Source organism: Epargyreus clarus, unplaced genomic scaffold, assembly GCF_041222505.1.
Source record: "Epargyreus clarus isolate Ecla_fem2 unplaced genomic scaffold, WU_Ecla_fem_2.2 ptg000031l, whole genome shotgun sequence".
NCBI lineage: Eukaryota > Metazoa > Arthropoda > Insecta > Lepidoptera > Hesperiidae > Epargyreus > Epargyreus clarus.
This window is the reverse complement of record NW_027332236.1, coordinates 8,215,238-8,239,250: the sequence shown is the minus strand read 5'-3', so window position 1 is coordinate 8,239,250 and position 24,013 is coordinate 8,215,238. Positions and strand designations below refer to the sequence as shown.

Here is a 24,013-nt window from a genome sequence, read left to right as displayed (position 1 = left end):
AGCCCAGACAGGATTAGATATTCCTACCTGAGGTCGGCCACAGATGCGCCGCTACCCCTGAGGACTAATCTGGAACACCTCGGAAAAGTCTGTCTCCGTTACCACACCCTTCAAATCAGAACACAGCAGCGTTTAACACTGCTGTTATTATGCAGAAATAGGTGTAGCGGTGGTGCCGCTGGAGTCGGTACTTACCATCAGGTGGAATGCATTCTAGTTAGCTATTTCTTTGCTTAAAGTTTGTCGCTCCTTCCACACCCTTCAAACGAAAACACAGCAGCGCTTGAAACTGCAGCTATAAGGCAGAAATAGATGTGTAATGTTTGTTGTACGGAAGAAATATATGCTGGTGTTTCCGGAGTACCACAAGGTACGCAACCAGTACAGTACTGTCTTGGAGGTACATAACCAAGTGTGTTGACCCGGCCGCACGTGCCGTTTATTTATCAATTACGACGGAGATTTGAACTTCTCGGTCTACCAACCAACTGTGGCCGGTTGGAACGGCGCCCGCTATGTACGGGCGCACGACATTTTTGCTTGATAAAGATTTTTCAGTGTTCACTGCCGCGGTATCTGTAACCTATAAAAGCTATATGCTAGTACGCGTCGGAAAATTATGTCTCCCTTACCATACAAATCTATCCTTCTGAATAGAGGTCCCCTCAATTACGTTACTACTCCTAAGGTTGAAAATATGGCCTTATAATATATGTTAGTTCTTTCGCCTGTATACGTATTTACGAGCCCTTAAAAGCTCACAAGCCCTACTTAGTCCAAGATTTAATACTCCTAAATACTTTGGTGAAAAGCCTCCATTTAATTACACTCCTAGTACTTGTAGGAGGTGTCTTCTCCACACTTTATTATTTTCTCCACAGGAAACATAAAAGATTGTATAATATTATAAAAGTATATTAAGTATAAAATTTTAAATCTCGAATCTCGCATGCTACATTTTTAAACATTTGAGTTTCTCCTTTTTAAAATAGATAACCACTAAATAATGATAATAATAAAGCTTCTTCCTCTCAAAGCTCCACACTAAAGCCTTTCTTGTCTGGTTATTGCCCACACACACAAACACGAATACACAATAACTAAACCGGAAAAATCTAAATCATTTAAATTAATACCTGTTTGAAAACGACGATCTAATTTTGCGTGCGGGTGTACCCACCTCAGCGCGCAAGTAAGGCACACTTAGCGTATTTTTTATTCTCTCCACAATTACTGTTCGTGTGTGTTTGTTTGTGTTCGTGTGTGTTCGTGTGTTTGTGTGTGTATTTGTCCGTGTGTGCGTGTAACTGTTTATACTGGCCGCCTTGTTGCAAAGTTAGTCGACTTTCTTAAAATTTTGAAAGCAACAGGATGTAAAACCATCTGCGATTTACTGGTTTCGAAAATTGTTTTTAATTTTTTTAACTACATTTTATTATATTTTGTGTATATCAAACAGAGATAGTCGAATGTGGTTTGAAATTCAGCAGTTTATCTGTGGGCCCGAGGTTCGAATCCCAGGATTTCATTTTTTGTACTTACATGCGCATTAGAAGTTAAGTATTACATGTTTGCCGTTAAAGTAAAATATCATGATTAAACTTACACGCCCAAGAGTTCCTTATTAAACAAAAATCCTTAGGTTTGTGTGAAGTTTACTAATTTGTAAATAACAAGTGCGCTGGACAAAGAGTAAGCACCTATATTTCTTAAAGCAGACACGTGTTGACTGTCTAGCATCAGGACAAAAATAGGTTGACGATGACAAAATGTACCTATATTTTTGTATGGTATTGTGGTTAGGTTGCAGACATTCTCGTGACAGTTTCACTGCTGAAAAAAGGCAGTTGTTTTTTGGGTTCCGTACCCAAAGGTTAAAAACGAAACCCTATTACTAAGACTTCGCTGTCTCTCCGTCTGTCACAGGCCTATATCTCCGGAACTGTAATAGATAGAAACATGAAATTTTTACAGAGGATACATAACGGTGGCCGCTATAACAATAAATACTAAAAATAAAATAAAGTTGAATATTAAAGGGAGACCCCCTCATACAACAAACCGGTACTTTTCGGCATTTTTCGATCTAGCTGTTAAACCGTACTAGGAAGACTGTTGAATTTTATACAATCCATTTACTAGTACTATAACTGGTATTATAATAAATACAAATAATAACCATAAAACATACTTAAATATAGTTATTTTAATTTTATTAATAATATTATGTTGTTTGCGTATCATTCATCATCACCCCAACATCTATTTCTGTATCATATAACTAAGTATTGTTGAAAATAATAAAATGAATAAAAATAAGTAAAAAACAATGAACATTTGGTGATACGGAAGCCTCCATGTGCGAGTTCGACTCGTACTTGGCGAATTATTATGGTAAAGGGAGGACTTTGCAGCTGAACTACGTTGACAACACCACCATCGGATTCCGACCTATGAATCATAATAATTCATAATAGTTACTGTATTCTTGATAGAAAGGTAGGATACATTAGTACTACTGTCATGCGTATATCAGTCCTAAAACAGTGCTATAAGCTCATAGATAGTGAAGATTACTCACTCCTAACAAGAAAATGTAACCAGTTTTGACAATTGAAATAGTCACTGTCATCTATTTTCGTGTTTTAAAAATATTAAAAAATGTAGTTTTTTAGATCAGTTACGAATGAAACGGTATTTCTCCATACTTTTCCTTCGATTTCGTGTCCTAACTGCGCATGTCGGCAGCCATTAAACGGCTGACAGGATTGTCAGCCATTTATGCCATTTAATGGCTTCCTTCCATTACAAGGCGGTGAGATATCTATACTTATCTATGTATCAGCTACTATGTTTTGGTTTGAAACTGCTAATTTGAAGTACTTACTTGATACGAAGAGTTTCAATTTAGACTTGAAGGATATTCGCCAATGGACTTATGTAGTTAACTCCAAATGGGGGATTGGACTCCTATCTTAGTTTCGTAACATTGATGCTATGGAATGCCTGATATGTAATATTTGTAACAAACCAGAACACATCAAAGCAATACTGCTGTGAGGCAGAAATAGGTGTAGTGGTAATGCCACCAGCGTCGAACCACGAAGGCTCATTTAATAATGGTTACCAATATCCATACACAGCATTGACCATTTAAGTTGAACTCACTTGGTTTTATTACAAAAAAACATATTGCTTCCCGATAAACGCATATAAAGAGAATAAATTATAAATGGTAAAAGGAAAGAAGAAATGTAGTTTGAACCGATATATCATCTGTGGTCAGTGGGCCGTTGCATCATTAATATGCATTGTTTTTGTATCGGAGTGTAAGTATTGTTATTCGCACTCCTGGTGAAGTAATCTGAAGGTAAGCTTCATAGATTGAAGTAGCCAATCCACCTAGGGGTAAGTGGAAACCTTTGTGGTTCGAGTCCGGATCAACGATCAACAATAAATAAAAAAAAAATAAAAAAAAAAACGACATACCTATCTATGTCTGCCTAATATATATTTTTTTATATAATATAGGAGTAGCAGACCAACATGCACACCTGATGGTAAGTGGCTACTGCCGCCCATGGACATCTGCAATTAACCCCAGATAGGATTAGATATTCCTACCTGAGGTCGGCCACGGATGCGCCGCTACCCCTGAGGACTAAGCTGGAACGCCTCGGAACAGTCTGTCTCCCTTACCACACCCATTAAAACGGAACACAGCAGCGCCTAACACTGCTGTTATTATGTAGAAATAGGTGTGGCGGTGGTGCCGCTGGAGTCGAACCCCAAAGGTTTCTACCACCTTCAATAATACCTAAATTACCTAATATATAGCAGTGTTAAGCGCTGATGTGTTCTGGTTTGAAGAGTGGTAAGAAACTTAGTCTTAGTCTTATTCGAGTTACTTCTCAGAAACAATAAGAAACTCGTATTTAAAGGTGGTATTCCACAGGTCAAATATTTTTGTCCAATTTCAAAGTCCAACATTTGATCAAGTTTCTTTGACAGTTGCCCATTGCACTCGTCCAATATCTTTCTCCAAGACTTCTTTATAATTTGCGTAGTTGGATTTTTTAAGCAGGATTGTTTTTGACTTATAAACGAGCTGGAAAAATCTTGTCGTTGTGGTATCTAACATTACTTAACTATAACCTTACTTTACTTAATTATATTGAAGCTTATAGAATCCTTTGCAGTTCGACCCCGGCGGCACCACAGCCAAACCTATTTCCACCCCCACAGTACACATAACAGCAGTGGCAGCAACTGCGGACTAAGCTGGAATACCTCGGAAAAATATGTCTCCTTTACCGCACTCTTCAAACCCGAACACAGCAGCGCTTGGCACTGCTGTTATGAGGCAGAAATGGGTGTGGCGGTGGCGCCGCCGGAGTCGAACAAAGGGTTCTACCACCATCACATATTGCGCAGGGCAAGAGTTGAAGACTGCTTGTAGTAAGCTCCCATTTGTTACATGAATGCACCTAGACGACATCTAGTGAGTAAAATTTTACCTATTATGTCTACTAGCTAATTAGTGATGTCGACTGCGTTTCGATATATTTAACATGCAACTAGATGGCGCTACATGGGCATACTATTTAGTTTCCATACAATCCGCAGGATGACAGCGCTAAGGATAACAATTGTTAAAAAACCCGACTGTTTTAAGATTTAGCTTAAGGTTACTCTCGCAATTTATACGAATTCTTATGTAAAGATTCGTCATACACTTTGAGCGTCATACAGTTTCCTTGCCACACCGTAGTGTAGCAAATACAAGCGTAGAAATACATATACATTCATAAGACATATACATTCATTGTCATAAAATTTTCAGAATTACCTAAAAACAGGAATATCTACTGCTTTTTTAAGTAAGCCTACATCTGTATGTCTTAAAATCTACATACTACTTGCACGTTGATTTTAAGGTGAAAATAAAATAATCCTTGCAAAATCTGGGCTTGGGAACTTAGGATAATAAAATAACACACAGTTTATCGTTATATACAATTAAGTTTAATTCTTTTTTTTTTTTCAAAATAACAAAGAATTATTAAGCTAAAGGTTCTCAACCGATGGTCTTATTTTACACGTCAACAGTGTTCAATTCGAAATTACCAATAGCTCTGCCAAACATTCATAGACTATGATACGACTAAGCTAGTAACGCCATCTATGTGGTCAGTTATAAACTACAAACTCAACAGAAAAAATATACGCCTGTTATTAATATTCAATCTATCCTACGTTTTGCCTACTAAAGATTTCACAATTACTTCATACAAATGTCGAAATTTGGTTTGCTAAAATGATAGATTTAATATTAATAACTAATGATAGAGACGGCCATGTTATATCATAAGAATCACTGCAAAACAGCGCCATCTAGCGTTATAATCTGAAGTTCATTTTATGATTTTACTTTTTGCAATTCTTACACGTTACGAAGGGTTTAAGGAAGAAACAAATTATGCGAATAAGTATACACAATAGTAAGTACAGTACAGTAATCAAGTGGAAAAATCGAGTACTGCTAAATTTGTAGTTTCACAATGAAATAATAGATGGCGTTACTAGTAGTGTAACTCAAACACGCGGCTAGTGAACATAACGTAACTCTTGAGTTTTTAATAAAACTTTGGAAACAAATAAAAAAATCATACATATATTTTGCCAGATTTAAATAAAAAAATTAAAATACCTCTTGGCGGGTATTTACTTTTATTTACATTTATTAAAAACTCAAGAAGATAAAGCCTAGATGACAGTTTTCGTCTCGTATGAGTATCGTATCGTATCGTTTCGTCTGAAAGAAAATGACGATGCCAAAAACTGTCAACTCTTTGGGTACGATTATAGAGATGCTGATTTCAATTTAGCTTTCAGACATTTTGACCCGTCAAAAGATTTTTCCTAAGTTTATTAAATGATACATCTGTACGCCGGCTATTAGAGTCACGAATCGGCATCTATATAATCGCACCCACCGCCACCCACTTACACAAGGATTTGAATCTCCTGATTGGTCCAACGACATACTTACATTCACAACACGATAAAATTTCAAACTTTACTGTATTCATTAGGTACTATTAATTTAAAACATTTCAGGATTCTAATTTACAAGTAGTTAACTTACCTATCTATTACAGAAATACATCTTAAGCGAAATAAAAAGAAATAATAATTACAATTTAAGATAAAGAAATAATAAATTATACTTATATTAACCACGCCAGTCCCAAATATCTTTCCTTCAACTTTATTTACAGCGACTGTCTATATTTACAAATGATTAATTATTAACGATTATGTAAATTAAAATAAATTGTAATAAATTTGATTGTCTCAATAAATTTTTAATTTTCGTTAAAAACTTACAGGTAGGTATCGAAAATTAAACATTAATTTAATCAGTTTTAATATTTAAATTGCAATTGTAATATTTAAATAATGCGTTCTACTACAATATACTATGATAATAGGACAAAATTGAGATATTTAAAATTATGAATAGGCCGCATTAAAATTACAAACTTTTGACATGTCGAAAATTTAACTTTAATTTTACCAAAATAATAATATTTATGTCTCTACCTCAGTTTTAACGCGCTAGGGCGAAACATCAATTATTTTAAATAATAAATCAAATAATTGTCGCAAGACCAAATAAATTAATCCTCAAATTAAAATAACAGAAATAAAATTCACGTTTTAACTGTTTTAAATAAAAATAAAATGAAATATTTTCACAATTTGTTCCATAATCCATATTTCATTAATGTGCTAGAAATAACATAACTTCCTAATTCATAAAAATGCCAATACCTAAAAGTTTTTGGGCGTATTAAAAAATATGGTAAGTACCTATTCATATAGAGCTGAAATAATAAAAGTACGAATAGCAATTATGACAAGTAAAGTAAAATATGAGATATTGATATAGAGTTGTAAAATTTTAAATGTAACAACTCTGTGAAAATATTTTTTAACAAATTATTAGAAATATGTACAGTCGCTATGTCCATTCTCATTCCTTTATTTATCTTTAAAGAGAAGGTACTTTGCACAAAACATAATATAGAAATTGGAAAAGTAGTTAAAATAGAACTTTAATTACCTTGTGGTTATAATAATATTGTTAGACTGGAGGTTATTTTAATTGACATTAGAGATTATACGTGTGTCGTAAATAAGTCGATATTACAACAGTTTGAAAAACACGGAAAAATGCTTACTATGTATTAATGTATAATAAGTAAAGGTCTTTAAAAACTTGTAGGTACTACAGATTATTTTAAAAATTAAGAGGGTATCATACCCGTTCTACACAACTCTGAAACAATGTAAATTTCATCTTTTTTAATTTGATGATAAAATGATACGCTCATTATTTCTCCTATTTCTCGACTCCATTTTATGAGCGCACGGTTCGTAAGCATTAAATATTTATAACTGTTTGTTGTACACAAAATAATTTTTCATAAAAATATTTTAACTACTTTTCTAATCATAACAAAAAACAATATTAGTAATAATAGACTTTCGAATGCAAAAACATAACATTGTTAGTAATAATATAATAAATTTTAAACAGCCATTAGAATCACAGGGATTAATTTTACAGAGGAGTTTCATATTATTAAATTACATATAAATGAGTTAAATGAACTATGTCATCTATATCATGATTCTAAAATTAAAATTATTATTATAAAGTGAATTCATTCACGAAATTATTTTCATGAATTTCTTGCAAAAAAAATCATGATCAGTTATTTATTCCACATAAATTAATAAAATTTTATTCATTTTAACATTTATTATAATTATTTATAATAAAAAAATAAAGTCTTAAATTTTATTTCAAATTTAATAATTATATATTAAGTAAAATAAAAATAATTTATGATACTGATGACATAGTTTTAAGCCCGCAACAGACGACAGTATGCATTTAGCATGCGCTTAACACTTATATTGATTTGTCCCTTATTTTATCGACTAAATAGCTTTCTCTTTCTATTTTGCATTTTACGTGATAGTAAATAGGATAGCGAATTTACTCTGCTGACGCATCGATTCTATTTCGCTTTACTTAATATCGTCTGTTGTCGGCTTTATATAACTCTTACGGCGCTTTTCCTGTCGCGCGTGCGTCCCTCTCTCATGCGTGTAAGAAAGGATGCATTCTTTTCATATGCATACACAAACGGGTTGTGAATAGACTGCAGCGAGTTAATCCATGCGTGCTGGTGGAACACGCGTGCGTGCGTATACACGCGTGACAAGAAAAACGCCTTACATATTCTGAAGTAAAAAGAAACAGGGAAAACGTACCGACAATCGTTACCTTATCACCCACTTACATTAACTATATTATAACTTTACTGAATAAGTATTACTTTTATTTCTTTAAAGTTAGTAGTAATAGTGGCAATATTTTGGAAGATATACTTTAACATCGAATTCGGTTTACAAATAACTACAAAATAAATTTACTTATTCTACGCATATTTAAAACATGCATCCAATGCATTAAACACATGACATGTCATTACATGTCACATCACTAAACAGTAACATGTTTTTGAAATAAACTTCTAGTTTAAACAAATGAATCTACCTATCTACTTATTTAACATATAAGATCTATTCATAAGATCATAACTATATTTAAAAGGGTCATTCTATTCATTCATACTAGACACGACAAAATTTCATTGTTCATATTCATTGTACCTCTGACACATTCCATCCACATTGGACAAAATATCCCTATATAAATCCTCCAACTCCCCAATATTGGCCAAATGTTTGGTCAAATATTGAATATAGTCCTGCCTACGAAGATTGGCAATATTTACGGCACGTAGCTTACTTATTACTATACAGAACTCCTTATTAATAAATGGATCTATTATGACAAATCGTCTCTATCTATACAATACCTATACAATAAATCTTTTTCCACGTCTGTCATGTCCTATGCTTTCATGTTTCATAATATAGTACGTCTAAGGTCTAACCACAAAAATACATTTCAATACACCTGTAGGATATATTTTTAGTTTATATTAAAATAAAATAGTTTTATTTAATGTGCTACGACTTATGATGCAAATGGATTTAATTTGAATATTATTATCATTAAAGTATATGGTAATAATTTTACGCTGTTTCCCGCAGGTAGCGCCTCTGGTGGGAGGAATTGGCAACTGGCTTCATTCCATACTAAAATACTCAATGAGCGATCTATTGAACGTCTATCAGTTCAACGTCTTGTTACAACAGATACTTTCCTAAACTTTAAATATAGAAATATCTTATTCTAGGTACCAACGTGGCAAGCTGTAGGAAATTGACATCCCGAAGCTACGTGCCAACGTTAACTTCATACGAATATCTATTCCTATCTTCACTAACACAGAGCAACAGTTACAATGATTAATTAATGAACTTTCGAAGGCACTAGTGTCCTAGTGGAATTGAAGAGGAAAATTGATTATAACGAATTTGTGTGTCTGAGAGCGAATGGTAAGAAACAAGCGATATTTTATGATAAAGACTAAATGACGTTACAACATACTGTCAAAAGTTAAAGAGTGACAAGTTTTTGACAAAAATGCTTTCATAAAATTAAATACAATATTATTGACAACATTTTATTTTATGTTCACTAGTCTGTGGCAATTTACAATATCGGTTGTGTTAAATCAACAAAAATGTAAAAATAATGATCATCAGTACAATAATATCTAATAATAATGATTTGATGTAAAACTCACTGCCTCAATACGTATTATTATCTGACTTTTATTTATGATTATTATACAATTTTATTATTTTTCACAGTGAAATCAAATAAACACTAAATAATAACAATATATAAACACATTAAATAAACAAATAACATATATTTGTTTATTTCTTTAACATTTTAATTTTTACATTTAATAGAATAGATGATTACAGGAATAAGTTTGAATAATTACACGAATAAATAAATTGAGCTGCATTTATTTAAATGTTGTCGATATTTATAATCAAGACATACGGAAAAGAAAACCATTTTTTATTTATCATTTATTCTATTTTATAGTGTTTATAATTATTTTTAATATTTGTCAATAATTTGTGCATCATTTTAATGACAATATATTTGTCACTTGTTCGCTCGCTCTCAAACATATCAGTAATGGGTTGAGAAATTACAGAAATAGTTAAAACGGAGACGTTTAAGAATTGATTAATCCGACCTAAAATTGATATGGTTTGAACTATTGACTATAGTGAACATTCCACATGTCTTTTCTAATGCTCCAATCATAGGAAATCAACCCTCCGAGCGTAAACATCCATTTAACATTAACCTTAACTAATACTGTTTCTTTACAACTAAAGTTAAAAGAAAGGACGATAAATGACAGACCAACTGACGCACATTCACGACTTAACTCGCCTCTATACAAATGATATTCATTAAAGTTAGGCAGTATTGTGTTTTATAATATGTATTATAACCTAGTAATTGTATTATCGTTAAAGCCAACGGCTAATGTCTTTGCACGCACGTGGTTTCACGTTCACACATAGCTCTCTAAATGAGCGCTAGAAGACGGGTCCTAGAAGGATGCTTCCACTAAATAGGTTCCGTCCATCGCTACGCCGGTCTGGTTGCCCTGCACCGTACTCCCTGCTGGAATGTATTTGCCACATGCTTGCTGGAATTAAAAAAATAATAATCAGTATGTTAAAAAATATTAAATGCACTTTGTATTTATAAATATTCAGCTTTTATCTTGGCTATTTAGTGTTCGAAATTTGAAATATACGTTTAATTTACTGAGTATTTATATATACAAAGTATTTATATATACAGGGTATTTTCATTACAGTTTTATAGGGACTGGGAGAGCATAACACAGGAATCGGGCAAATGCGAGTATTATAAGTATAGCGACATTTCATTCATATTTATTTATATTGACTCTTTGAAACATATATGCAGTTTTACGTTAGGACATTAATAAGACAACAAGTGACAGATGCAAGGACTGAATATATTATACATATTTTGGTGCATCCAATCGAGAGTTTATAAAAGAAAAGATTACCGCATTTTCATAAATATTTATGCTGTAATATGGGGTAACTTTGTTGAGACCCTTCCCTAATACTAATAAATTCTACATAAATAATATATATTATATATACATACATATTTTCTCGAAAAATACCCGAAAAATATAAAGGTCTTAGAAAAACCCGCTTAGAAGCACCATTAAACACACGAAAAGGAAATGTATTTTATAGGATACAATACATCGGGTAACTAGATACACTTTATATAAATAAACCGTACGCCACTCAACTATCTACTTGATAAAATTGCAGACAATTTTGCTTAAGCTTACACATCGAATAAGCGACCAGGGATCAAGACGTGGCGAACAAAAAAATGAACAATACAATAATAAATAAACAATACATTAACTTGTGAGCAAGTAGCAACGTTTGTGTGTGTTCGATTTGAGTTGAAAGTGTGCTTAAGCATGCCAATTTGATACATTTATGTAGACCCAGTAGTGTATAACGTGTTATATAGTGTATCGTAAAGCGTTTGTATTTTGTATTGTATATTGCTTAGGTGCACACTTTTACGGTTAATGTTGGAAAAGCCGGAATAATCGGTTGGGCTTATTTTTATCATTGCGCTATATACCGAAAAGAATATTTGTTATATTTTTGAGAGATTCATTTACATTTATTCATTTTTCGCTGAGACATAATATTTGATTATTACTTAGTTTAACTGACTAAAGGACGAAAATTTCGACGATTAAAAACAAAACTGTTGAAAATTATGAAATTGTCACCAAATTATGTAATTATAACCAAAAATTAATTAACGGATTGAATCCAGAATATGATTAGCTGCTTTTCCCTGAAAACTATTTCGAGCAGTAATGAATACGCACAAACCAGCAGTGAGAGGTAGTGGAGAATGGGTTTATTTCTATTTTCTTCTTACCTTCAAATATTTGGGGCGTTATCAACATAGACCGTAATTAACAGTAAAACTGTGCACCTAAGTACGCTTTGGATGTCGGTATTATATATCTAAAATTTCCTGGACTAATTAAAAACATAGAATGACTTTTTATGTTAATATCCAATTAATAATTTTGTTATAAGTATTCCTAAAACCTATTGAAACCACTAGTTCCAGTTCATCTGACCTCCAGATGGGTAGTTCCAGTAGAAAGTATAAAAATACTTTTTATCCTGTAACAGTCAGATTATGACCTAAGCAATTATTATAACTTAGCTTAATATTTGCCACTGTTTTGCCATTTTGGCTATGTGTGCAGTGTGTTGGCAGACTCAATTATGTTTAACATGCCACAAAATATTTTAAACGACATCCTCGTTAATAAATAATAATATACATTTTAATTAATCTACTTTACGACACTCTTGGATCTACTGGTATTTTAAAATCGCATCATTTTATTTATGTTAAAAAATAATTAATAATGAAAAAAATAATGTTTATTCAACTGTATTTTTTTTAATTTTAATTTAAGAAAGACTACGTTTAAAATTTCATACAAAATAATAACAAAAATATAATTGATTTTATTAGTAAATGCAATTGTAATTTTAACAAAAAGCTAATGTATTTTTGAAATAATGCGACTTTCTCACAATACACCATATCAATATTTGTTTCTAAACTTTACACAATATACACTTCACATTGAATGAATATAATAGAGAAATAAATTATTCTTTGTACATACGACAACAGCATTACAGCACAAGCTTACAAAATAATACATTGAACATTGAATATTACGAATATTATATGTAATTATAATAATATGTATATTTAAATATATTTTTTATAAAGCAACACTGTTTAGCAGCCAACACCCTGCAGACATTAAAAGCCTTATCTTAGGATATTACCACCCAGCGATTATTTTGAAAATAACTTTTGAAATTAAAAGAAATGAATAAAAAGCATCACTTACCAGATTTTATTAAAAGTATTTAAAAAGTCGTATTGCTTTACGTTTTGTTAAATAATAAAAGAATATGAAAATATATTCACAAAAAAAGACTTTGTGACTGTTAAAAAAATTAAAAATAAAGTCATAATATTTTAATTAAGTAAGTAAAATAAAATGTGATCAAATTAATAAATAAATAAAAATCTTTAAAATCAACTGATTAAAATAAATTATTTTTTTGATAAAAGAAAAATAAAGCAAGCTATTGACGCCCCGACATCGCTGCGTGGTAAAACCAGACAAACGTACTGGTAAGGGATCTTCGCTGGGCGCGGCAGACACCGAAGTGTCGGATGGTCGCGAAGTCGCTGTGTACCGCCGCGCGCCTCTTGTTCGCTTCCTACTCGAATCTAATAGCAGGACCTGTTAGAGCCAATTTGTAACTGAGCGCTTTCTAAATAAGAGATTGTTCGGAAAATACCTGTGTGTGGAAGGTGTGTGTTGAGAAAATAGTGCAAGAGATAAAGAGAGAAGTTTGTGAGTAAATGTTTAGAGTATAAAAGATGACTACTATAGCTTTAATAAAATAAAATGTTAACATAACAATATATACTCAATACATAAGGATAGCTTCACAGTTCAATATTTATATAATGTACCTAATACATCTGGACCTGTCTTTGAAAAATAGTACACCGTTTTAAATGTTTCTGGCGTTCAAGCATATCTTTAGCCATTAACATATTTGTTTCTTACTTACCATACACATTTGAAAGCAACGGTCGCTGTTTTTAAATATTTATACAAAAAGCACGACGAAGATAGCTTTTATATCAATAATATACTTAGATAATATTATAATGTAGCGAAAATGCGATAGTAACACTAATAAATAGCTACCAAATTCTATATGTATGGATTGGAATGACTAGCATTCATAATATATGGTTAGAACCAAACAAGAAAATAAAAAATGGTCAAATTGGTCATTATGGTCGAGTTTTAATGAATTTCAATTCACATTTCTCAATCTCAACCAAGACACAAAAATGTTATTAAGGATTGATACTCATCGCGCCACCTACCGGAAAAGGTAGAGCAATTTCTGTCCAACCAGGTAGTTAAATTGCTTCATTGAATATTATTTACTGCAGATTCGCCACCTATTGACAGTGAATTTGCATTATTATTTGATATTAATCTATTTAACTTTAGGATCTTTTATAGTAATGTAATAAAAGTAAAATAAATTATTGAAATTAAAATTTAATTAATAGTTTCTACCGCATTTTATCGCTACAAAAATGTCACGTGAGTTCCGTGACGTTAGCGTGACATCTTAGCTCATCTAGCCACACAAGCGATACACGGATCTCTGTTTCGTGTTCTGATGGCTAGTTATTTCTATGGCCATTAATAAAAATATGTAACACATTATGCCCTCTCTAGAATTTTTTCAATAAATATATAATGCTAACAGTATTTGAATATGCTGTATTGTAAGAACTGAATTTAGTACACAAATATTTTACATAAAATAGAGTCAATCTAAAACTCTGAACATTTATATATAATAAATACTTATAAATGGGGTTATTTTCATTTTTTGCAAGTCAGCGCATAGGATTCGAACATAACTTTAATTATGCAAAATAATAAGCAAGCAACATAACTGGTGTAAAGTCCATAGAGTATTGTAATTTCTATCGGCCATAGAAATAAAGCGACACGTAACAAGACCGACAGTGAATAGTCGAGAGCTTTATACCTCACGACGCGGGCACGTGGCGAGCCCGATCGGACTGACGCACCGTACGGAACGACTGCGTTTCTGTTGTGAAAATGTCGTGATGATGTGAAATTTTGTTACCATAAAAATATAAAGAAAAAAGAAAGAAAGATAAAGTATTCTAGTTATTATTATGTTCACAGACGCTAATTAGAGCTAGTAAAATAAGTTAGAAGGTTTGTAAAAATATGCAAGTCAGAATAATATATTAAAATATAAGAAATTATAGAGATATTTATAGCTATGAATGTTGTGTTTGTCTGAGTTTGGGTGCAGAATAAAGATAGACTTTAAATAATATCTAGTAATACTTTTGCAAATAAATCAAACCTCATTATGTTAGTAGCGAAATTAATTCTAAAAATAAATTCATAACTAAATTTTTACTTTTAATAATTTTAAATAAATCAATTTAAAATATATCTATGATTCTACAACTATAACTAATATTAACCTAAAATTAAAACTAGAGTAATATTAAGCTGAATTAGAAGTATCTAGTATCTACATAGTTTTATTGAAATAATTTATTATCGTAAATAATACCGATGTATAACATTTAAACAAAAAAAGATAAGTAATGATAAAGATATCCAACGATCTGTTTAATGTAAGATAATATATAAAAGAAACCGTTTTTATACAATACATTGCACCTATAAACAACCTTAAAGCTTGTAAAGCGATCGTACTGTCAAAGTTAATACTGAAATAGCAGATTTGAATATGTAATGCGGTAATACGGTACGTGAATAGCTGGTTTTATCGGTGCCACGGCTTAATGTGTGACTCGTTTCGAATGGATATTATTTTTTCATTTCTTTTAGCATTTACGGAATATAGCAGTTAGCTTTTTGAATAAATTTATGTAAATTCTAAGCATGAGGCCGCAATTCTCACGAGTAGAATTTTATTTATTTACTCATAAAAATTATCCAAAGGCATCAGGTTTATTTCTTTCTATGCTCGGTAATAAATAATACAAACACTTCTTATCTTACTTTTCAACCGACTGCGGAAGGTAATGTTTTTCGAGGGCATGTATTTATGTATATCTTTTATTTGCCTTTGGCACGCCAAAACGTCTTGACAGATTTTAACTTTAAAGATGATATTTTATTTCAAAGCAGTCGGGATTTTGTTGTTATAAACATTCCATTTCATTAACAATATCATAAATAATACGTAATTGATTAATTTTATTACCTTACGTAGATTTAATCCCATTAAATGATAAAATAATATTTTCATAAATTAGACATATAATTTACCTGTTCATTAATAGATACATATAAATTCTAATATTTATTACAAAATTATAATTAAATAAAAATAAATAAATTATAAATGCCGCAACGCTGTTATATTTAATTCAAAACTTTAGTAATCGAAGTCAAAACTTAGAAAATTAAATAATAGTTCGGGTACACACTCACAATATTATGGAACGTAGATTCATTTACTCATTAATGACAATAATCCATTCAAATTATTCATCAATGAGCATTCATTTATCCATCCAAATGAACAAATGAAATCGCGTGCTCAACTTTAGAATTTGAAATGGATTTCGATTTTTAAATTAATGTGAGCATAAGGCTGACTACTCATTGGCTACTATCGTTTGAAACATAGTAGCTTTACCCATTGATTACCAATTGGTTATTGATTATTACCAATTGATTAACGCGAAAGTTACTCAGCGGCTATTTAGTAGCTTATGCGGATTCCTAATCACTACCTTTCATAAAGTTTGATAGCTTCATCTAATTAATTTAAATGAAAATGTAAGTGCGTCAAAAACTTACATGTGATCACGTCAATATTTAGTGACGTTGTCAATACTCTTGTAAATATGGACATCTTAAATATATGAACTATATAATGGGAAATGTAGTGCACATTAATATTACTGTCAGTGTGCAGACAGACTGTCAGCCTTACATTTAGTAGCCCTGACGGTTATGCAGTCGCTAATAAACAGATCTTACTACCCACATTATAATGACAATCTGTCTGTCGGCCGAATGTAAACTGACGCTTTGAAATTTACTGTCACGCACCCCAGATACATTACAATACCAATTACAATGTCTGTCGGCGAACGTTAAACTGTCAGGTCAACTGACGCTTTGCGTTTACTGTCACGAACCACAGATACATTACAATGCCAATTACAATGTTTATCGGCGAACGGTATTTATCAGGTCAACCTAATGACCTGACGCTTTGAGGTTTAGTGTCGCCAGATACATTACAATGCCAATTACAACATTTGTCAACGAACCTTACACTGTCTGGTCGACTTACTGACACATTGACGTTTAGTGTTACCAGATTCATTACAATGCCAATTACAACATCTGTCAACGAACTTTAAACTATCAGGTCGACTTACTGACACGTTGGCGTTTAATTCCACCAGATTAATTACAATGCCAATTAAAATGTTTGTCGGTGAACGTTAAACTATCAGTTCTACCTAATTTATTTGACTTTTAGTGAAACCAGATACATAACAATGCCAATTACAAAGTGTGTTTGCGAACTTTAAACTGTCAGATCAACCTAACAAACTGACGCTTTGTGTCACGATTACTGACGCTTTGACGTTTAGTGTCACAGATAAAGAACCAGAGCACAGACCTGATACTTCTGAGGGCAGCAGCCACATCGCGCGCAGCAGGCGAGCAGCGCGGGCGCGCGGCCGGAGTGCGCGGGGGAGGCGAGGGGGGAGGGCGAGCCGGGACGCTTCGCCGCCCCGTTGTAAGGGTTCTCCATTTCAACGAACTCTCGGTCCTGAGGAGGTTCGAGGATAATGTGAAAAAAACTGATCACACTACGTGGTATTTAGTACACACACTTAAAAAAGAAGTTATATTGCAATGAATCATTTAGTTATCTGCCTAAAAATCTTAGGCGGGTGGATCTGGTTCTATGTTTTATTAGATACCTATATTTCTTGTCACGTGTACCACATGTATACCAGATTGCGGATCGTAGTTAGGTAATTCACGCATGTCTTCAACTAAAATGCCCAAACGAAAAGTGCTACAAAACGAAAAACGTGCTGTAGTTACAAATTATTGACGAATTAGTGAAGAATTTATCTATAATTCCTTTTACTGTGATAAAATTATAAATACACTTGAAATAGGGGTTATTTTTCCATATTCTAATATAATCTATTTTAAATATAAAGGTTTTGATGGGCTCGTAATCAAACCTAAGTAAAATTGGAGTAACACCTGAGGTCAGCTACAGACGCATTGATATCCTCAGGAGTGTCCAAAGGGATTCCATTGCAAATTCTACTTACTGTAGTACGCTCAAGGCATCTTAGTAACTGATGTTGCTGCAATTTGAAAACGTCTTCAACCCGGCCAGCGTTGTTTAGCTCCAATCCTGAGTTTTGAGCTGCCTTATGTAGTTCTATTTCAAGTTGTACTTACACACAAAATATCATAAAATACGATAATGTCCTCATGCTGGCTGATGGTGTCCAGTTCCACGCCTGAGTCTTGAGCTGCTCAAAATCTATTTACCGTGGTACGCTCAAGGCATCTCAGTAAGTGATGGTGCTGCAATTCGAAAATGTCTTCATCCCGGCCAGCGTCGTCCAGCTCCACGCCTGACTCCTGAGCAGCGAGCCTGGCTTCAGCTGCCTTCTTCTTGGACACGAAGGCAGCTCCAGAAGACGCCTTCGCGATACGGATGCGAGCGAGACGCGCTTTCTGGAATGATGGAAGAAGAATAAGATGAATGATGGAAGATTTGATTACTAGCTGAGCAACTTACTGTGTAGTGATTTGAAACCAGATCTCAACTGAATACTTTAAAGGTGGTAGAACTCTTAGTGGTTTGACTCGGTCTCTGGTGGCACCGCCGCCAAACCAATGTCTACCTTCTAACAGAAATGTTAAGTATGGCTATATTCTGGTTTGAAAGGTGTGGTAAGGGAGACATAATTTTCTGAGGCGCTCCAGCTTAGTCCTCAGAGGCAGCGGCGCATCTGCGGCCAGCTACAGGTAGGAACTAATCCTATTTGGGGTTGATTACAAATGTCCATGGGCGGCAGTAGCCACTTACCATCAGGTGGACTGCGTGCTCGTCTGCTACTCCTATATTATAAAGATATAATAATATCGAAAGCCGTCTCAGATAGTACAACTCCTCTCGTTATAATGGATGTATTGACATGCGACCGTAAGGATGCAGTTTACCCGACTGCGGGGAATAATGTTTCTCGAGCAAGTGCATTTATGTGTAATCCTTTGACACGCCTTCCAGCTCATACGACTTGACAGATTTTATGATAAGAGGTGTTTGAGGTATTGGATTTAACATGGGAATAATCTTATATATAAAATTCTCGTGTTACAATGTTAGTTACCGTACTCCTCCGAAACGGCTTTACCCATTTTCACCAAATTTTACATACATATTCAATAGATCTAAGAATCAGCTACTATCTATTTGTCATACCCCTAAGTGATAAGGGTTGTTCACGCTTAACATTTTTTTTATTTATATGGCAACACAACGTTTGCCGGGTCAGCTAGTATAAGCTAAAATTTTAAGCAATCAGGTTTTTGTTTATATATGAATTAGTTTTTATTAGAGGATATATCGTATGATCTATTAGGATTTATCAAAATTCCTTGGACTATGACCAAAGTACCAAACGTCTCGTTCCGAACCGAATATCATAGACGAAGGAATTATAATAAACCATACCCGTTGCGCCTTCCGCTTATCAGCCCGCTGGTTCTGATGGTAGATCCTGGAGAAGTTGGACACGATGACCGGCACGGGCAGGGCGATCACGAGCACACCGGACAGCGAGCACACACCACCCACTATCTTCCCAGCTATTGTACCTGGCACCATGTCACCGTATCTGGAAAGATGGAAACACTGATTGAGATTTGTGGTAGAAGGTGAGTAGAAAAGTTTCACTGAATTTTTTGCTCAATAATGTGTAAGTAAAATGATATATTAACAATGTAATAAACCTAAAAGAGATAGGTAAAATCATTTGTAACAGACAACCAGCATGCTGTCTGATACTAAATAATCACGGCACATCATATTGGGTACAAATATATGATAGGACTGAGTAAAGTTATTTTTAAATTAATAATTTTTAATTATTAAAAATAAAAATTAAAAAATTAAAAATTGTCAACGCTGTCGCTCACAGAATAAGCGAGTCCAACTCTCACAGGGCCGATTACAATCTATAAAAGATATAAAGTCAAGTGCATACTGTCGCCAATAGTAAATATTCATTATACGAAATGACTTAGTTAACGTATACATAACGTAACGTATTTTAACTAAAAAACAAGATTAAAATGACGATCCCAGCGCATTAAATAAAACTACCTGAATTATAAACATATATAAGAGTCCACGCTTTCGACAAAAATATCCTGTGTTCAAAGATAGGAAAATATAAAGGTCTTATCCCCAAACAACAACAGGTCCATATTTTCCCGGGGTATCTGGGAAAAACACGCACAAAGAGAATTTTACGATCGCACGCGCAAATTAATGCAAAGCTAAGGGTACGTACACACGAGCGATTAAATCCTGACGCTTTCAAGTCGAGGTTACTGTTTTAATTTAAAAATGTTATTTTGAAGTTCTTAAGCGTATTTTACACGACATAAAAATTAAAAAAATAACCCGTAATTTGTCTCTCTCTTATTCGTTGTTGTGTTCTTAAAAGTTGAAAATTACTGTACCGATTTGGATGTAATATAGCTCTAGTAGCTATGCTAAGCTAAATGAATGAAAATGAAGCATTCCTATTGCTAGATTTTTTATAATATGGGAGTATCAGACGAGCATGCAGTCCACCTGATGATAAGGGCTACTGCAACCCATGGACATTTGTAACCGACCCAAGATAGGATTAGACATTCCTTCCTAAGGTTGGCCACAGATGTGCCGCTACCCCTGAGGACTAAGCTGGAACGCCTCAGAAAAGTATGTTTCCCTTACCACACCCTTCAAACCAGAACACAGCAGCGCTTAACACTGCTGTTATGAGATAGAAATAGGTGTGGCGGTTGTGCCGCCGGAGTCTAACCACAAAGGGTTCTACCACCTTCAAAGATTTTACACATATTCTTCATTGAGCTACCTCATTCGGTGTTATTTTTTTAATGATTAAATTCGTATTTACTGCAAACGTTAAGTTTCTGAACATAAATAATAAATAATTACGCATTAAATATCGATCAGCAAGAACGGTTAACGTTTATTTAATGTTTTTATAACTACCCGTGTGACACAGTGCTCAAGGTTAGTCTGGCTTTTTCTGGATTTGTGATTTTCTATTCAGTGTATTTAGCACACATAATAGAGGGTATAGCCTGCGCCAAACTGCTAGTCCGCTCTGAATTTATTGCAATCAGGTGTGACATACAATTTGCTATGGCGACGCGATTCCTTTCTATATTCCGAGCGGACGCAGTTTTACGCGGACTATACCTTGATGTGGACTATCAGTGTCCTCTGCACTTTTATTTATTATAAGCGCTCCACTGTGTATCTCAATAGGAATTTACGTAAGAATAAAATTGTTTGCATTTTTAAGAAAAAAAAATGAAGATAATATCCAAATTGGTCCAGTAGTTTCCAACTTTTAAGAACATAACAACGAATAGGAGAGCTTAGCTTGTGGGTAGTAAGTTTAAAAGCTTAGCTCTATTAGCTGAGCTATATTTTTATGGAGGGACCTGAGCTAAGTAATGGAGCTACGCATTGGAGCTGTGGATATGAGCTAAAGATCGCGATCTTTGTATTTAAGTATCTTCATGGCATGTCTTACTAAGCCTAGATTAGCTTTGACCTCGCAAACCACTTAGCTACCTTGCACATGTCTAGTGAAAAGGCAATATAAGAATTTCAGCTTATAAAACCTATTTAATAAAAATTTCACTTAAACGCAACTTTAAACAACGCACTTTTTCGCAACTGTAAAACAAATTTAAAAACAATTGTAGCGTCTTTTAATCGCTTCAAAAACGCATCGTGTGTACACACCCTAAATGAAGATGATAAGATAAACTCAATAAAAATTGACTCTGTTGGCTTCGGCTTTGATCTTCCTTGTTTACAAGTTTACGTTTTTGAGTAGTGTATAACATTTCGTTCCATTAAAGGTGTTTAGAAAATATGTAAGCTTTCAAACTTACTGCCCACACTTTTTGTCTAGTTTTAGTCATTCTCAACTTCTTGGGTGGGCTGGTGTCCCACTTTTGGACTAGACTCCTTTTATATATTGAACTTTTTAGTGAGAGTATATATAAAACATGAGTATTGAGTATTGTTTTAAACAAATGAGAGTTTGTATATTTCATACTCTTTTAAAAAATATAGAAATCTCTCGGACAGGTTGATATATTATGGTCATACGAGCTTTTGCCCGCGGCTTCGCTCGCGTTACGAAGTAATATCTTCATCCCCTATTTTATCCCCTTGGGGTAGAATTGATCAAAATCCTTAGCGGATGCCTACATCATAACATCTACCTGCATGCCAAATTTCTGCCCAATCCGTCCAGTGGTTTGGGCTGTGCGTTGATAGATCACTATGTCGGTCAGTCATCTTTGAGTTATATATATTTAGATTTTATTGGCTAGGAATTCACCACAGGAAGAATTGCAAATTATTATTTTTTTAAGCCACCATAAGATATTTTGCAAAGAAGTATTTTTCTTTTTCCATTATAGATAATTTTTCCTCCACCCCACCACTCGCCTGGTCCACAACTCATGGTGATCCTCTGTGGTCATTTGCACGATCATTTTTGCTATAAAAATGAGATGTCTAATAAACTTCCTCCTGAGGTATACCAGAAGCGCTTTGACATAGGGCTCTTCAAAAAGAGTGCGAAGAACACTCCTGTTAAGTCAATGTGTGGAGATGATGCCTTGGCGATTTGTTGCAAATGTCCATAGGTGACTGTGACTGCTATCTATCAGGCAGTCTCTCTGCCTTATCGCTGGGTTATATAGGTACTAGCCGCATACAATGGTGTATGAATCATGTCGATCGGTCGCGGCATCGCGGAAAAATCGCGGAACAAACATAAAAAAACATATATACGGTCGAATTGAGTAACCTCCTCCTTTTTTGAAGTCGGTTAATAAAATATAGCCTATGTTACTCGTAGGTAATGTAGCTTTCAAATGGTGTAAGAATTTTTAAAATCGGTCCAGTAGTTTTTGAGCCTATTCATTACAACCAAACAAACGAACAAAGTTTTCCTCTTTATTATATTAGTGTTGATAACGCACGTGATTTTGAAAAATCACACTGGAATTCAATTTTGCAAAGATCTGCGAATGCGATAAGCATTTTTAAATCATAATGATTTACAGCTATACCATAATTCTTCACTTTGAAATCTTCAAATGAAAATTGATTTGTTAGTAGTTTCGTAACGCGGTGTTTCCGTTACATTAAATATTCCAAAGAAAACCGGAAGACGTAATTAGGAACGGAAGTTACATTCCAAATTGATTGTTTAGTGTTCTAACACCTACGCACTTCGATATTTAAAATGTTCTAATAACTAGCGGTTATGATTTAAAATTCATACCGAATTAAATTTTAGTAAATTTAAATTTTCACATAAGTTGTCATTTTGTAAGGTCTTTATTAACTTTGTATCGTCCTCATGTCATTATTTTCTCCATGATGGGCACGAGTATCTTGTTAAGGTTTAAGCCATAGTATACAGTTAAAAAAGCTGTTAAAAAGCTTTTAATATAAAAAGAAGTAAAAAAAAGAACAAACGAGCACTTCCTCCATATGATGGTATACTTATAGGATACTTTTAATCAATTTCTAATAAGGTAAATATAGTTCAAATCCTATGGTCTGTCATAGTTGCATCGCTTGACCTAAGACAAAATTGGAAAGCTTTATATTATATGCTTTATTAATTATATGTAAATATAATGGCATTAAAAAAATGAAAAAGAGAATAATTATTTCTAAAATTAAAAAAGACCAACCCACTGAGTTTCTTACCGGATCTTCTCAGTAGAGGTCGCGTTCCGATCCGGTAGTAGTTTAAGAAAATATTGTAACTGACAATTTGTAAGTGCCGCCGTTGGCCTATACAAAATAAATTCATTAATTTCATATAATTATGAGCCTTACGACGAGTAGATAA

The 24,013-nt window shown here is 33.5% G+C and overlaps 1 protein-coding gene across 4 annotated transcripts in view; it reads right to left on the bottom strand.

Moving 5' to 3' along the window:
- Positions 1 to 7,857: 7,857 nt before the first annotated feature.
- The window catches only part of Shal (potassium voltage-gated channel protein Shal), a 98,995-nt gene continuing 82,839 nt past the window's right edge, over positions 7,858 to 24,013 (bottom strand). The window contains exons 2-7 of one of the 4 annotated variants that reach the window (XR_012103705.1): positions 19,555 to 19,717; positions 18,363 to 18,551; positions 17,464 to 17,616; positions 14,797 to 14,859; positions 14,114 to 14,191; positions 7,858 to 10,733 (exon numbers count right to left, since the gene is read on the bottom strand). Coding sequence is in view for 2 of the 4 variants with exons in the window: in XM_073089920.1 (XP_072946021.1) it covers positions 10,635 to 10,733; positions 14,797 to 14,859; positions 17,464 to 17,616; positions 18,363 to 18,551; positions 19,555 to 19,717 (667 nt within the window). In the remaining 2 variants the exon portion in view is untranslated. The remainder of the gene's footprint in view (positions 10,734 to 14,113; positions 14,192 to 14,796; positions 14,860 to 17,463; positions 17,617 to 18,362; positions 18,552 to 19,554; positions 19,718 to 24,013) is intronic. The other 3 variants (XR_012103706.1, XM_073089920.1, XM_073089921.1) reach the window with 3 other exon arrangements.